Source organism: Hippocampus zosterae, chromosome 14, assembly GCF_025434085.1.
Source record: "Hippocampus zosterae strain Florida chromosome 14, ASM2543408v3, whole genome shotgun sequence".
Classification (NCBI taxonomy): Eukaryota; Metazoa; Chordata; class Actinopteri; order Syngnathiformes; family Syngnathidae; genus Hippocampus; species Hippocampus zosterae.
In genome coordinates this window covers 13,691,401-13,709,314 of record NC_067464.1, presented here as the reverse complement: position 1 = coordinate 13,709,314, position 17,914 = coordinate 13,691,401, and the positions used below count along the sequence as shown (strand labels likewise).

Here is a 17,914-nt window from a genome sequence, read left to right as displayed (position 1 = left end):
TTAGCCGAAAAAAATGACCATGTTTAGTAAGGCGTTTGTAGCCCAAAAAAAACGACCATGTATAGTAAGGCGTTTTTAGCCCCCCAAAAAACGACCGTGTGTAGTAAGGCGTTTTAACCGGAAAAAAACGACCATGTATAGAAAGGCGTTTTTAGCCGAAAAAAAACGACCATGTATAGTAAGGCGTTTAACCCCCAAAAAACGACCATGTATAGTAAGGCATTTTTAGACGAAAAAAATGACCATGTATAGTAAGGCATTTTTAGACGAAAAAAATGACCATGTATAGTAAGGCGTTTTTTTGGCGTCAAAAACAACCTTGCCTCGGAAAATTTTCCAAGTCCTTGGCCTTGGCCTCGGGTTGCCGGTCCTTGGATCCAACACTGATTAACAACACTACGCCTGCACGATGTAAATGAATCCGGTGCTGTATAAGAATATGTTTACATTATAAAGACTGTAATTCAAATTCAATCTGTTGTGGATTCAGACAAATGTCATTTTTCAAGAGAAACAGACACTCCGAGTCAATAGTTTTGTTTTTACTATTCAACATTAGTGCGGATGTAATCCAAACCCGTTTTCCAATGTTTGTGAACTGCTCTTACTTTCAGAAGTATGATTTGGAAAATTTGGGTCCTTGCACTACACCAGTGGAGAACACAAAATCGCATTACACTAAACACAGCAATGATGTCATCGCTAAATGCCCATTTAGAAATGAGGCACCGTCATGCCAGGGCTGCCTTGTTCACTGTCTGCCGCTGTTTTATGATTTAGTATGCTGTCATCACTGTTGCACTGAAGGATAGTATGCTACTGTTCTCTCTGAAATAGTCATTTACCAGCTATGCATTCACTTTGCAGATTCAATTCAGACATGGCTAAATTACACCGGTTTTGAATACTGTGTGTAAATGCTAAGGATTTTTTTTGTTTTGTCTTGTTTTGTTAGTTTTTTAGGAAAACTGCCTCGATAATCATTTGTGCATCATTGCCTATTTGTGGAACATACGACAGCGAAAAACAATTCTCTTTGAACTTCAGTGGCATTGGACAGAATCGCCACATGCCCCAAAGCTTCACTTTTCATGGAATCAAAAACGAGAGCATGTTTTTTGAGCTATCAACGTTGCACGTTAAAAAAAGAGATCAGGAAAATTTCAATTGGTCAATAATTCGTAAATTAATTGACCCATATTGGGACTGACCGAAAACATGATTTTTTTTTGGAGGGGGGGAATCATGAAATACCAAATTTGGACGTTTTCGATGAACAGTAACAATTTATTATTGTTTTGTGTGTGTGTGTGTGTGTGTGTGTGTGTGCGTGTGCGTGTGCGTGTGCGTGTGCGTGTGCGTGTGTGTGTGTGTGTGTGTGTGTGTGTGTGTGTGTGTGTGTGTGTGTGTGTGTGTGTGTGTGTGATTGAGGGATTGGGGTTACATTTCCAGTACAATAACAGAGTTATTATTCGCACTGTTGATAACAGGAAGCATTTCAGCAAACATATTTAAGTTTAGTCTTTTAGTTTAGCACAGTGAGGCGTACAGGGTCATTGGTGAACATCTCCTGTGGTTTCAAAATCGAGTCTTTTACAGGTAAAGAAAATCTTTTTTTTTTTTTTAAACAAACGGATTTTGCTTTATTTTGTGTGTGCATATGTGTGTGTGGGTGTGTGTGTGGGGCGGGGATGTATTCAGAGAAATAGCAATGACCTCGCTATAATGTTATTGGCCTTCTCCCTATAACAGCAAAATTGCAGTCAAGCATTCAGACAATAACATGTTCAACACGCAGCAGCATGTTTTGCACATTCAAAATTAAGCCCTTAAAAATCAATTTACGTTGAAGAGCGAAATATAAACATAGGTGGAGTTGTCCCCCAACAGCCATTATTTTGCTCAATTGATTCAGGAGGCTTTAATAAGCCCTCGGCTCCACTCTGCACCTTTTATAGAATGTAAGCAGAGTATTAAAGATGCATGAGGCCGATGGGCTCATTGTCTGCCCCAGTGTTTTGTCTCATCCCAATTCGACAGGCTTCCAGTGCATTGGGCAGACGGGCTTTGAGATGTCAACAACATAGTTTCTAGATGTACAGATAGACTCTTCAAATATGGTGTCATGATAGTTTTTCACTTTCAGAGTGAACAGACAATGGCAATGTACAGTGAAATTGAGATGGAGGTTATCTAAGTCTTTAAAAAATTACAAAAAAATAAGAATAGTGATTGAGGAAAATGTAAAGGCAGCGATATAGCATCTAAAACTCTACAACAAAACCTGTGTCATTTCAACTATGGTAGAATATTTATTTGTTTTAAGTAATGCCTCTTGCCAATAAATTCACCCTGTTCGGAAGCCTGTTTATCTCCCCTCATAAATGTGAGTGTGAATGCTACACTGAGTGGGAAATAAACCCACACCGTGCACAGAAGTCACTGCATCATCATTGACAGACACGGTGCCATTAAAATGTGGCAAAATCTTTTATTTTGTTGCTGCCGTTGTGTCTGGTTTTGGCTTCTGATTAGCGCCGGTGTTTAGCAAATAGATGTCTGATAGCTCGGAATACGGAATATGTGTGTACAGCATCAAGTCAAGTGAAGACAGCTTTATTGTCAAATATGCTCGATGTGCAACATACAGCACAGATGAAATTTCTTTCCTCTCAACCACAGTGCAAATATGCAGTGCATTGAACACAGCTAAAATGAAGCGCAGAAAAATTGAACTGCATAAAAAGACATACAGACATAAATATATTAGAGCTGTCAGTTTAGCGCGTTTTTATTGGCATTAATTTAAATGAATTCTAACGGGATTAAATTTTTTCTCGCGAGATTAACGCGGCACGCGGCACAAGCGGATGTTACTTGTTTGGAACTATTTTGTGTGGAAGGTTACAGTGTTCTGCGTCCATATAAATAGAGCGGGTGGAGCTTCTCTGTGTTTGTCTGACAGTGGTAGCGACCTAGCGAAAATAAAACGTCTCCAGTGTTGTCATTCGAAATGAGGTCTACACAAAAACTGTAGAGAAGACTTCCGCACAAGAAGGACCAACACAATCAACATAGCCTGACTGTGTTAGGGGGAGTGACCCCCCCTCCCCTTTCAGAATGGTTTGCCCCAGCAGCACGGGAGAAGTGTGTGCTCTTTTTTGTACGGCGGGCAGTTTTGAATACAGCGGCACATAATGAACACTGGTGTCCGGTGTCTCGTTATTCTTCAACAAACATACAGAAACAGACTGCTGTGTTCACAGTAAACTTGAGAAAAACTAAGTATGTAACCATGGTTTAAATCTACTATAGGCTGAGTACTAGTTTACCTTAGATGTGCACTTTATAATGTTATATTGCTCTGTTTTGATTTTATAAAAAAAAGCTGTTAAAGCAGCTTTTGTGTGACAAAATATTGTTTTCACTGTTGTTGATGGACAGTAATATTGTGTGAGAGATTATGTGTGAATAACTGCTCCAAGTGAAAAATGTTAATGTAAAATTGAAAATCAAATTTGTTATTTCAGTAAATATTTGCATTTGGGACATAGAAAACGGATTCATGATTCCATGTTGATGAGAGCATTAAAATGGGTGAAAAATAGGACAAAAAATTTAAAAGGAAATTCAGAAACGATAAAAAATGTGTGAGTAATCACGATTAATTTTTTAGTCCATTAGAGTTAATTATGACAGTTGCATTTTTAATTAGATTAAATATTATAATCGTTTGACAGCTCTAAAATATATACATCGAAACAAATAAAAAAATTAATTTGCATCAAGTGTTCATATGTCCATCGATATGCCTTGTTTACCTGATCTTGACAAGGCCTGTGGAACAGGGCAATTTCAAAACAGTCAAGTGTGTTGGAAGATGGAAACTTATAAAAACAAGCAGGAATGAGGCTCTCTAGGACCGGAGTCATCTCACCTAGACTTATTAAAAGGAGCATCTTCAAAACAGACAGAAATGACATCCAAAAAGTCCAGTACTCAAGAAGATTCAAGAGTTCAATTCCAGCTCCGGCCTCCCTGTGTGGAGTTTACATATTCTCCCCGGGCCAGCGTGGGTTTTCTCGGGGCACTCCGGTTTCCGTCCACATTCCAAAAACATGCTTGGCAGGCTGATTAAACACTTAAATTGTCTCTAGGTGTGAGTGTGAGCGCGGATGGTTGTTTGTCTGTGTGTGCCCTGCGATTGGCTGGAAACTGGTTCAGGGTATCCCCCGCCTACTGCCCGAAGACAGCTGGCATAGGCTCCAGCACCCCCCGGCGACCCTTGTGAGGATAAGCGGATCGGAAAATGGATGGATGGATGGATCTATTCAAGGTTTGCGGACACACAGACTCCCATTGGTCTCCCGGTAGGCTTGCCACAGCAACTGGGCTTTTCCCCGCCAAGCCCGTTTGCGCTGTCAGCACCCACACGAGAAAGCAAACTTAACAGCGTTGTTACATTTATTTATAATCCCTGAGAATACCATTGAGTCTGCCGCATCGATTGGGTAACACCATTCGGTGGAGGAATTGTGACAGTGAGGGCGGCATCTCCTGAGGCTTGTCGTTGTCCACAATTTGGGATTCCAAAGAACAGAGCGGCCTGCCAACAGTCCTGACCTCAACCCAAGTGCACACTTGTGAAATCCGCTTGTGCGCAATGTTCGTGCTGAAGTGACCAACACAACCATTCTGCCTGATCTAAACCATGTCTTGGCTAAGAAGTGGTGTACCATCTCACCGGAGTGTCTGACTCAGCTGGTGACCAGCATGAGGAGGTGGAAATAAAGAGAAATGTGAGGAAATAAATAGATTTTTCAAATGCTACGACAAGAAATATTATCACAGCTGAGAAATAATCTATCACCCATTCTGGGTCGAGACTTTTGGTTTCATGATTATTTTCAACTTCTGCACACGTCTGTAGAAGCAGGTCATAATTCGATTCTCTTTTTCCTTCGCGCTGCATCTCATGCAGCAGCAACTAAAGCGTTGTCTCGGTAACAACCCACCATTACTAATCCAAATAGTGTTTTTGAAATCAACCAAGAACAAACCTGAATTTACTGAGCTCACAAGCTCAGAAAGAAAGGCGTGGACAGCCCGTCCAATTTTCGTCCTGTATTTCCAGACTTTGATCGCATGACCGCAGCATGTCGCCTCAACTCGTATTTGACACATTTATGACAATTTTGAAAAACAAAATGCCGCTTCCACCAAACTTAAGGCAGAACCAATCTTGCCAGACTGTTCTCAGGAATGACGATGTGCGTATGCTGCTTGCCAGCCTGCGTGTCTGCCAACTCTACGGAATTATAATAAGCTTGGCAGAAATAGATGTACAGTAGGGTCCATTTCTGTCTCCTAATGGTGTGGTATAAATCCAGGTTATTATTATCATTATTAATGTACCGCATCGGGCTCCACTGGAGTCCAACACAAGTGGTGCATTTGTACTTCCTCCGGGGTGTAAAGAGTTACATGTGTTCCCAAATGTCAAGGATACAATGGCAGTAAGTTACTTTGAAGGTACCATTTCTTTCATTGAGTCCTGAAAATTAGGAGTACAAGAATGGACTTACTTTGAAGAATACAAGTCCAAATACTGTCAAAAGTCTGGAACACAAGGCAAACTAACGTTTTTAAAAGCAGGTTCGGGACTAAAAATGTATCCGCTTTTCAAGGTCTGCTCGATAGAATTAACAAAAACAGGCTTGTGATTCAAACTAAACCAGGAAGTAGAAGCAAACAATTATTAAACAATAGTTAAAATCACCGTTGTGGAATCAAAACACAGAAGTGATCAGAGCAACAGAAGTCCAAAACAACAACTTAGGCATTCCTGTCTAAAATGTATGAAGTGGCTTCGACAGAACCGGTGCAATTAGCTTAGATGATTCCATCATCTAAGCACAGACACATAGTGGAGAAAAAAAAATCTGATACAATAGCATACTGGCTCACAACGAGGAGGAACGGGTAAACAAGCTCAATGTAGCAAAATCACCGCAGAATTCATCATTCATACAAAAACAACCCAGAGCCCTGAAGTGGTCCTAATTTAATCCGGAGGAATAAAACTCCATTTCATAGTTGTCCATTCACAGCACTCATATTTCCACTGAGCATAAACCTCCAGATGAAATTTGAGCGGACACTTTGGGGAAGGAATGTATTCGGTGGGTTGAGGGCCAAAGCCTGCCCTGTAATTTGTGAATGTACAGAAATGTGTGATGGCCGCAGCTTCTCTAAAGATAGAATCTTTGTCTTAGGTCATCACCCAACCTCAAACGAGGTCTAATTGGCTCCACAGCCCCCCTTTCCAAATGAATAGCTACCCTTCCAAGGGCTTAGTCTGAAAATAGCCCCAAATTTGACATAGGTGAATAGATTCTATCAAGCTAGAAAAAACACACCAAAGAAAAAAATGAATGTGAAACTGGAAGAGGATTCCCATAGCTGAGGTTTCACCCATCTTCAAAGTGACTTTCAAGTGGCTCTGAGGCAGAGTGGGTGGCATATAAAGATGCATGAACCCAAATGATTCCAGTGTCTTCGTCAAACTGTATTTGTCTTCCAAGTTAATCAGGCTTCAGTCGTGTAAATCATGACTGGACCTTCGACGTATGCCCAGCCAAAGGACATGAAGTTTGTTTTTGGTTTTAAGCACCAAGTGAGAACAACAGTGCAGTTGACCTCTATGGTTGAACACAGTCCATTGCGGGATGTTGTTTGACTTCTGATTTGTTTGAATAGTCGAGTGGTTAGCACGTCGACTTCACAGTGCAGAGGTACCGGGTTCAATTTCAGCTCCGACCTTCCTGTGTGGAGTTTGCATGTTCTCCCCGTGCTTGCGTGGATTTTCTACGGGTCCTCCGGTTTCCTACCACATTCCAAAAATGTGTGGCAGGCTGATTGGACACTCAAAACTTGTCCCTAGGTGTGAGTGTCAGAGCGGATGGTTGTTTCTGTGTGCCCTGCGATTGGCTGGCAACCGGTTCAGGGAGATATATATATATATATATATATATTCATCTTCCTAACCGCTTGATCCTCACTAGGGTCGCGGGGGGTGCTGGAGCCTATCCCAGCTGTCTCCGGGCAGTAGGCGGGGGACACCCTGAATCGGTTGCCAGCCAATCGCAGGGCACACAGAGACGAACAACCATTCGCACTCACACTCACACCTAGGGACAATTTAGAGTGTTCAATCAGCCTGCCATGCATATTTTTGGAATGTGGGAGGAAACCGGAGCACCCGGAGAAAACCCACGCAAGCCCGGGGAGAACATGCAAACTCCACACAGGGAGGCCGGAGCTGGAATCGAACCCGGTACCACTGTGAAGCCGACGTGCAAACCACTGGACTACCGGGCCGCCCTATATATATATATATATATATATATATATATATATATATATATATATTGTGTGAGTGTGAGCGTGGTTGGTTGTTCGTCTCTGTGTGCCCTGCGATTGGCTGGCAACCGATTCAGGGTGTCCCCCGCCTACTGCCCGGATCGGGCAGCTGGGATCGGCTCCAGCACCCCCCGCAACCCGAGTGAGGATCAAGCGGTTCGGAAGATGAATGAATGAATGAATATATATATGTATATATATATATATATATACATACACATACATTGATTATAAAGTGATTAACTGGGGCCTCTGCTGTTATCGCTGTATCTGCTCCCATTGGGTTCCATCTTAAGGAAACATGGTATTCCCTTCCACTGCTATGCAGATGACTGCCAGATCTATGTCCCACTGAGCAAGAAAGACGCCTTCTCATTAAGGCCACTCCTATCCTGCCTGGAAGAAATCAAAACCTGGTTGGCACAAAATTCCTTGAAATTCAACGAAAAGAAGACAGAGGTGATATTGTTTGGTCCCGGTGGCCCTTGTACATTCCATCCTGTAGACTTGGGCCCCGTCTCCTTATCTTAAGTCAACAGTCTCAAACTTGGGCCTTGAACTGGACAGTGATTTCAAACTCGGTCGGCAAATTGGTGCCGTTGTTAAATCCAGCTTCTTTCACCTTAGACAGCTGGCCAAAATAAAACCTCTCCTCTCACATGAACACTTTGAGACAGTAATTCATGCCTTTGTCACATCCCGGCTCGATTACTGCAATGCCCTTTACTTTGGAGTCAGCCAGTCCTCCATTAAGCGCCTTCAGCTGGTCCAGAATGCCGCTGCTCGCCTCTTGACTGGTACTCGTAAGAGGGAGCACACACCTACTCTGGCATCCCTTCACTGGCTCCCCATTCATTTTAGAGTTATTTTCAAGATCCTCCTCTTTGTTTTCAAATCTCTGAATAATCTCGCGCCACCTTACACCCTACACACCTGCCCGGCACCCCAGGTCTGTGGACCAGACATTATTAGAAGTACCAAGAACTAAACTGAGGCTCAGAGGGGATCGAGTCTTTTCTGTTGCTGGTCCCTCTCTCTGGAATGACCTCCCACTGAACATTCGGCAAGCCTCCTCGCTGCCCATCTTCAAAGCCCTCCTCAAAACCCACTTATATTCTTTGGCATTTGACTCAGCATGACTTAGATTTGTTCTTGGTTTTACTGTTTGGTGCTTTCTACCGCCTTCATTACCAATTTGTGTTACTGTTTATTGTGCATGTTAAATTGCTCCATGTACAGCACATTGTATGCAGCAATGGCTGTTTGAAAGTGTTTTGAAAGTGAATATATATATAAACACACAAGTGTGTGTGTGTGTGTGTGTGTGTGTGTGTGTGTGTGTGTGTGTGTGTGTGTGCGTTTGTATTCATGACATCTCAGGACAATTTTATGATAACACACCTTCACAATGAGGACCTGTGGAAAAATGAGGACATTTTTCGCGTCCTCATATTTCCACGCAGTCTACACTACTCTAGAGCTCACGAGGATACTCCCACACCAAAAATAAGTGATGTCCTGAAAGAGCACAATTTTCAGAAATTGTGTGTTTAAGTGTGTTTAACTTTCGACTCACTTTTCATTTGGAAAACTAGTGGCCAACTTCGGTGTGTGTGTGTGTGTGTGTGTGTGTATTGCTGGGGTCTATCTGAGGTGAGTTTGAGGTTTTGCATGTCCTCCGACAGTTCTGTCTTGATTTCAGGCCTGACCCACCTAAATCATTAAAAAGCATTCAGGGCCGTGACGAGCTCCATCCTATGTTGGCTGAAACTGTAGAAAGTGAATGGTGAAATGCAGAGCTCTAAATGTGACAGTGCACATTAAATCCGGGCCGGGGCATATAACTGGAGTGTGTGGTCACGATTTAATAATGAACCACCTCATTGACTAACATATCACAAGTATCATCATTGTCCCCAATGAGCATCACTAAAATAGAGGTTGTGTGGTCATATCATGTTGGGGTGGGGCAGGGTAGGGTGGGATCGTTGTTGATCATTGGCTCGTCTGTGAGGACTTGGGCTTTGAAAATAGAGGTTTGAGTCTTGCTGTGAACCAAACAATAGCAGTGATTGTTAGAGAGCCGCGAATCTGCAATCTGACTGTTGTCGAGGTGCGCTTAAGCAAGGCACTGAACCAAGTTTCAGCTCAGGGCTCTGTTTGCAGGTCCATTTCCTCCTGACATCTCTCCTGGTTCACCTTCACGTGCATATTTGTGTGTGTGTGTGTGCGTGTGTGTGTGTGTGTGTGTGTGTGTGTGTGTGTGTGTGTGTGTGTGTGTGGTCTGCTTCTCAGTGCAGTGTGCAGCAAAAATATACAGAAGTGTGTCAATTGAATTTCTTCAGGAGGAATTAAACATATAGTCAGTCAGTCGTAGGGCATGTATGAGTGTGTGTGTGTGTGCGTGTGTGTGTGCGTGTGCGTGTGTGTGTGTGTGTGTGTGTGTGTGTGTGTGTGTGTGTGTGTGTGTGTGCGTGGGTGTGTGCGCGCGAGCGAAAATGAAATAACGGGTAACATTATGTTGTGAGTGGGAAGAGATTGACATTTAAACCTTTTTCCCCAGGGTCCTTATGAAGTAATATTCTCCATCGACGCACCCTTTTTGAATTTACACTTCAAAGCACTCCAAAAAAAGGACAAAAAAATATATCGAATAAAATATATTAATTTATCCAAAAAATCGAATAGTTTATGGATTTGTATTTCTTCTCAAGCTACTGCAGTTCTCTCAAAAACTGGAGATGAATTTAAAAAGATACAGAGTAGAGAGATACTTGCATTAAAAATGTCATGCAGACATATTTTGTTGGCATATATTTTATTGCATTTAATTTACATCTATTACAATTGTAAATTAAAACATTGAAATAAACGTCAGTAATTGTTTCTATTTTTGTAGCTTCTACACCCAAAATGAAGTTTGCCAATTGCTGCTCGATGTCGATCTCCAATGCACTGATAAAAGTCACTGGCATGTGCTGAGACTTATTTCTTTTGGGTGAGGGGGGCGGGGGGTGCGTGGCTGTGACGAGTTCGTGAAGAGGACAACGTACAGCACTGACGATATTTATCAACGAGTTTAAAGATGGTCAAATAATTAAAACGGTTTAATTTGTATGCTATAAAAGGAGTCGATTTCAAATGCCTCATCGGAAGCAGATTTATTTTGTAAAATACAGCATTTTCTATTTTGTTCATTTAAATCGTAAGCTATTGTCCCATATTGTGTATTAGGTAAATCAGATTCCGTTGTTCATTTTACATATTAATAATTGTAATATGTAACACGGGAAACGTACAGTATGTCATGACACGACCGCTTTAATATAATATTGCTTGGTGTGCACTTTAAAAAATCTTTGATCAAAGTGGTTATTTAATAAGATAGTCATTGTCGCAATGTGAACATAAACATATTTTTTTTTTGTCTGTAATGTGCAACGACTGAACGAATCCGTGTAGAGAATTCCAGATCATTTTACTTGTCAATATCACGGTGGGTTGATTTTAAAATAGATGACATCATGCAATTTGGCGGGATAAAGATTTTGGAATCCAATCATCATTTCGTTGAATTTCTTTAGATTGCCGGGTATTAGCTTGGGCCATTGATCTATTTCAGAGAAGAGATGAAAGTGTCGTCTCCGCGCAAACGCCGCTTGAATTTAAAGGCAAATGCGCCAACTAGCGTGTGCAGGAAGAACCACACGCAGGTTTGCCGGCTGCTCTCTAATCAAGCCACTTTTCCTTTGATTCCACCAAACACGTTTGTCCAATTCACTTGATTGCTTCAAGTGTAATCAAGTATTTATGAATACGGTTCTGTTTTATTTATTTTTTTCAGCATTATTATTCATGAACAATATATATACACATTGATTATAAATTGATGAACTCGCCTCACTGAGAAAATTGGACGAATAAATTTAATCCATTATTGCTAGCTCACAATTAAATATATCGCAGCAGATGTTTTGCTTTGAAACATAAAAATTCTCTAATGCCATATATAAAAGTGATGTCAGATGCTATATTTGAAATAAATAAGTGCGGATGTCACAATTCATTGTATGAATGCAAAGTAATAGAATTTTAAACGGAATGGTTTTCTTTATGTATTTTTTCTTCATAAAAAAGAGAATAAGCACTGGTCATTACAGAAAGGGAAGAGATGGCTCAGTAATTGAATTTGGGGCAGAAGAAGCAGCGGCGGCGGAGACTTTGATTGGTCTACTGAAAGCCCAACCCAGAAGATTCATTGGTGGAAAGCATCTCCACACTCCCGACCACTAAAGGCTAAAATGACTCGGGTAAAATAATTCGCGGCACTCTTGAGCTCTCCATTCAGTCTCGCGACGCCTTCGCGCGTCCTTAATCTGCTCTGCGGTGGATAACTTGGACTGAAACATCCGTGCAGGCACCCGGCAGCCCCTCGATTGGGTTGTTTTGCTTTTTTTATGGTTTTTGGGAGACGAGGACCTGGATAAAGTTTGACGCACGTTCTACGCGCGGGAGGACAATTTGTATAGTGACTTGTATTAAGTGTTATTTTAGACATTTTGCTCTCATTTAGACGTGAAAGTCAGTCGGCTGGATTTTTTATTCTTCAGTTTTCCCCCCCACGACTGGATTTCTTTGTCGCTGACAAAACTGTTTTCATTCACTGCTATTACGCATTTAACGAGTGTCACAAGACATTCTTAGTGATTCAACACCAGATGATCTAGCTCTCAATAATCCCTTTTTTTAAAATAATCTGTGGTTGAGAGCCCCCTCTTTCCCATCGGTTGCTCCGTTGCCTCCATCCTCAGCACTCAAGAAAGAAGACAGCAGACTTTGAAGAGCCGTGCAAACTTCTGCACCGACCCCTCCGTCAGCTTGACACTGACCCGAGCTGTTGTTGTGATGCATATTCCCGTAGAGCCGCCCACCACCAGACGGTTCACGCCGCCCTCCGCGTCCTTCACCTGTAGTAAACTCGTAGACGGCAACGGGGCCATGGCCACCCCGGGCCCGCTCAGGGCGAGACCCGACACCAGGAATGTGGTGGACGTCCTGGCGGACCACGCCGGCGAGCTGGTCCGCACCGACAGCCCCAATTTCCTCTGCTCGGTCCTACCCTCTCACTGGAGGTGCAACAAGACCCTGCCCGTCGCTTTTAAGGCAAGATATTGTTGTGATATCGGAGTTAACGTGACGCGAAAAGCGCCATTGAAGAAATGAACGCATGCAAAAACTTTTTTTTTATATAAAAGGATTAGAGTTAAACAATTCAGAGGCTACTGTGGCACACATTTAAATATTAAAAAGCAAGATGCAATAATAAATGGATGCAAAACGGGATGTCCTTTTGTAGAATTGTCGCCTGTAAAAGAGAAATTAAATTGCCATACATCTGCATCCAGAATCATAAATCAGCATCATAGAATCATGACGCGCACATATTTGAGGTTAGTACAATGAATTGGAGCTGCCTTTTCAGGAAAATAATTCATGTGTAAACATGTATGATGCTGGGGAAAATATTTACAAATGAAGATGGGTTTTGGGGCTCCACGGTGACGGTCCAGCCGCTTTTATTTATTTATTTTTTTCCCGCACAGGTTGTGGCCCTCGGTGATGTCCCTGACGGTACTTTGGTCACCGTCATGGCCGGGAACGACGAGAACTACTCGGCCGAGCTGAGGAACGCGTCTGCCGTGATGAAGAACCAAGTGGCCCGCTTCAACGACCTGCGCTTCGTTGGGAGGAGCGGACGAGGTGAACACACACACACACGCGCGCGCACACGAATACTGTCACAACTCATGAATTTGATAGAAGAAATATTATCAAATATAAAGAGAAAAAAAGTGTAATTTCATAAGTAACTATTTATGTTTTCCACGATGTCTCTTGCTTTTTTCTAAAGATGAAAAATTCATCATGTGGAATAATTTGGTTCGGGGCGCAGAGCGCCCCCGCGTTTGGCGTGTGTCGCAAGAGGGTGTCAAGAGATTTTCAGAATCTGTGGGGTGAGCAATTTACTGTCCACATGATGCTATCCTGAGAGATGGGTCGGGGTGGCGCACGTCATCTTTTAAGTTTGTTTTCGCGGGCCCCCTTTTTTGTCAATATTTATGCGTGAGCTTGCGCTGCATTGTTCTTTTGCCATTTAAAAAAAAAATGAAAATATTTACGAGGATGGCTCTATGTTGAGGGGCGCCGTCAGGGGCTAAAGCTAAATAAAGGTTCATCACTGACTTTAGGCCCCAAAAAGTCAAATAAAATAAATACATACTTTATGTTGTAATGTAGATATTTATGTAAAGAGGCCGAACCTTTTTTTCCCCAAGTGGCCCTAAATTCCTGGCGTCCATGCCTTTGTAATAACATATCAAAGGCTGAAATAGTTTTAATGTTTGCATTTTAGAGAAGTGTCCATCTATATTACTATATATCTTTTTTTTTATCTCTAAAAGTATTTCTGGCCTTTATAGGAGCCTTTTATTGTGCATTTTATGTGCATGAACAATAGAAGCAGTCTATTGTCTTTGAATTATAAGGTAGCCCATACATAGGATTTAGGCAGTAAATTAACACTGCACCCCCCCCCCTTCATCCGACACTCTCTTTTTAACACGAGATGTCTCTCTCTCGTGTCTGCATAGGACGAGACCCCCCACTTCTCCCCTCCAATGATTTGGATGCAGATGGGAGTACGATCCCGCCTTGTTGAACAATAAACGATCACTGTGAGCATTTTTAGGCAATCTGGAGCGCATTCTCTCAATAATCCGAATCATATAACCGCTGTCAGGCCCTCAACTGTGGTGGTCCCAAATGCTCTCCCTCCCCACCCTTCTATTTATTATTTTTCATTGCCAAAGGCCTCAGTGACACAAAAGCTGCCAACGCTTCGAGGCTTCAGGAAACAATCAACTGTGAAAAACAAAGAATACGTTTTAATAAGCGACATAAAAGTCAGACATCTAAGCGCCACGCGATGCTGCTTTGCAGGAAAAAGCTTCACTCTGACCATCACTGTTTTCACCGGACCGCCTCAAGTGGCCACTTACCACCGTGCCATCAAGGTCACCGTGGATGGGCCGCGTGAACCACGCAGTGAGTACACACACACACACACACACACACACCACACATCCTGGGTATGGCCTACTGTGGTCCGGACATCATTATAAGTAGATACAACACACTCTGTTGATTGGTCACCAGAGAATCTGCATTTCCGAGTGGCACTTGATTGTGTGTGTGTGAGTGTGTGTGTGTGTTGGGGGGGCACACTAAATAAGGCCTTTCTAATCAAACAGGCACAGGCTAAAATTAATTTAGCACTTGTTAATAAGAAAAAAGTGGAGTTACATATTTTAGTTTTCATTTATCAGTGAATATGAAGACTATTAGATGCATTTTTTTTATTTTAAAATTTAATTTGGTCCACATAAAAAGAAAAATCTCACAAAATTCTGAGATCTTTTTAAGATTGATTCATGTTTTAATGTTTTCATGTTTCTACGGAGGAGGAGGTTTGCCCCAATAGTACTCAAAAGTGATTGCACAGATTTGCACCGCGATTCAAGTTTTCATGCAAATCACTTGAGTCGTTTTTGCTGAGACTTTTGCTCTTCTGCGATTCCTCTAATTTGTGCGATTCGCTCGTGGGTTGCTTTGCCTCGAAATGCTAATTTTCTTCTTTCTCCGTAATTAAGAGTTTTACGGCCTAAACAATACTATCATATGTTGTACTGAATTCTACCGCTTGGTGAAAAAGTGGCTTTAGGTAACTTCCCTTGACCATCTTTACCTTTTGGTCAGACCAAGGGTCAGATTTGACGAGTCATACACTTTCAAGAAATTGGTGACTTAACACACAGCTTGATTCCCAGCGACTGTCATCTCCAGTAGGGAAGCTGTGACTTAAATCTCACAATCTCATGTGCTTTAATGCTGCTGGCTGCTGCGATGGATAAAGCAGAGCGGCCGTTCGATGAGTCAGGCCTAGATGGCTGCAGCTATGCCCCACATGCAATGTGCGCCATTTTTCATGAGCTCACAGTGCGATAGATGCGATAGGTAGGATTTCATGACCATTCCAACGGAGGGATCCAGTTTTTAATCGTTCTAGCGTTCAGGGTTTCCCAGCGGTCCAAACGGGTAGATGGCTGAGGCTTGTGCTCATGTCTGTGCACAAAGATATTTGCGACAGCGGGGGATTTAGTTCAGTCAAAACAGAGCACGGCGAGAGAGGTATCAAGTGCCACATGAGGGGGTGTATGCCTGGCAGAGGGGCCGAGGGGCACTTCAGCACCCAGTGATACCCCCCCCCCCGACCCCCCCTCCTCCTTTGCCCAAACCCTCCCGCCAGTCCCCGACAAGGTTGCACGCTATTTGCAGCGATGAGAGAACAGTGAGTGCCAGTAGGGCGGGACCAGATAATAATAAACAGTGAATACATGCGTGTGGATGGTTTCAATCTGATTGTGTGCTTGTATGCGTGTGAGTGCATTCACATGTGCATCTGCAAACATCTCATCTTGAAATAACCGTGCGCATAGAGGACGTCTCCTGTCTGTCTGTCAAAATGTAACTGCTCCAGCTGAGGCGTCAGAATGGCCATGCTTCTTTTACACTGGCCCGGTTCTAAAAGGTGACGCTGTTTAATATAGGGCAGGACTGATTTAGGTCCTTGCCGAAGCTGATGCACGGGGGCTCACGCAATGTAATACAGTATAAGATGTTCAAATGTTTTTGGAGGCTAGGTGACCGGGTTAATAGCACCCAAAAGATTAGGTTCAACGGCACAATCGAATGCCATCCAGTACAGGAGTTGCATCTACCTTTGAGTTTATAAAGATAACAGTAATGCTTCATTTAGATCAAGAATCAATTTTTGAAACGCCTCTCCGTATGAGGCTTTGAATTTCTGCCAGTGCAAAACAAAACCACAAAAAAACCATATTCGCACCTCCCTGACAATGTCAATAAAAAAAAAAATTAAAAGAGAAAATGAATATTGTTTTAATAAAACGCCTGTGTTGGATTTAATTAGATTTCTAATAAAAAAAACTCATTGAATATTTAATTATTCATCACTTCAAGTAAATGCCCTCTTCGGTCTTGCTGAACCTCTTGGAACTGCAAAAAAGAAATACAATTCCAAATAAAGGGGCCTCGTTTTATGTTTTATTTTATCAACGGGAAGAAAAAAAAGGCGTACATTGTCATCACGGTCGTGTCATGTCAAAGCACATGACATACACACGGCCATTCACAAATTATTCAAACCATAAAAATTATCTGATTATTTTCCAAACCACAAGGCACCACTTGAAATCATCTGCAACCTTTACAAGCAAGGAAGACAGAGAGGCGCTTTTGCCAACGCATAAAACAAACGGTATGTTGTTATTTCAAGTCTGATCCCCAGGGACCGTTTTTCCAGGGTTGCCTCCCTCCCAACTTTTCTTGCCTTCGCCCATTGTGTTGTGTGTGCTCCTCATTGCACTTCAGGGAAACCAGCCTCGGCTAGACTTTGCTAACCTGTTCGCAGGCATTGAATGTGCGTGCTTGCATGGCACCGAAGGGTTGTGTGAGAATGTTCATTCGAATGATGATTCAGCAAGTCATTCCACACCATGCACAAAAAAAAATATCATATTTAATTTTCTGAGGTAGAAAGTAAGGCGCATGCTGCTAATTTTTTATTTTTTTTTACCATGCTGTGAATTCACATAGACTAGGTTCAGCCAAGTATTTTTGTCTCCCTCACTGCCGATTTCCTCATCACACATCCGGCATGCGTCACCCGACTCGAACTATCTGTCGTATTATTATCAAACTTCTGCCCAGGCCAAACTGGAAGCTCAACTGTCGCAACTGAAAGCTCCCCCTCTTCTACTTCTCAGAAGCAGTTTGTGACCAAAAAACAACAGACGCTCCAAGAAGTTGGTTGTCGTTGCTATCAGTTCCCTCACACCACACGCCCCAGAGTGCTTCCTCTCACCGATGAATCCTCCAACTGTATTTTGGATGCACTTCTCAACATCCTATTTATGCATGAGATCAGCCTCTCCCGATACACTCATGATTTTGGTGTTGCGCTGCGCTGTGCTGTTTGTATTTCTGTATCTGCAGCGCTCTTTGCTGTCAGATGAATCAGAACCTTCATGAAGTCATCGCGCTTGAGTTTGATTTTTAAATGGCCCCTCGACTGACATCACCTCCTAAAATAAGAACAAATGTCGCATGCGGACACTCGGTTAAATATTATATGAGATATTTATGGAAGGTTCGGTTTTGGCAGTGTCAGAGAGGCATTTATTAATACTTCGAATCGTGTGTATTGTCAACTTTGAGAGGTAAAATACTACAAACACACCTCAGTATGATACTGTGCTATTATTCATCGCTAAAACTCCAACCGCAATAACGTATTGAAATGTAATGGTACCGTTTTTCTCTCGCGCCAGCAATATTTTCTTTGTATGTCAAC

General features: G+C 42.4%; 1 protein-coding gene across 2 annotated transcripts in view; it reads left to right on the top strand.

Annotated features, from left to right (window-relative positions):
- runx3 (RUNX family transcription factor 3) overlaps positions 1-17,914 on the top strand; it is a 58,359-nt gene that overhangs the window by 17,301 nt on the left and 23,144 nt on the right. For both annotated transcript variants that reach the window (XM_052087085.1, XM_052087084.1), the window contains 3 exons: positions 12,344-12,585; positions 13,026-13,182; positions 14,422-14,526. In XM_052087085.1, coding sequence (XP_051943045.1) covers positions 12,344-12,585; positions 13,026-13,182; positions 14,422-14,526 — 504 coding nt within the window. The remainder of the gene's footprint in view (positions 1-12,343; positions 12,586-13,025; positions 13,183-14,421; positions 14,527-17,914) is intronic.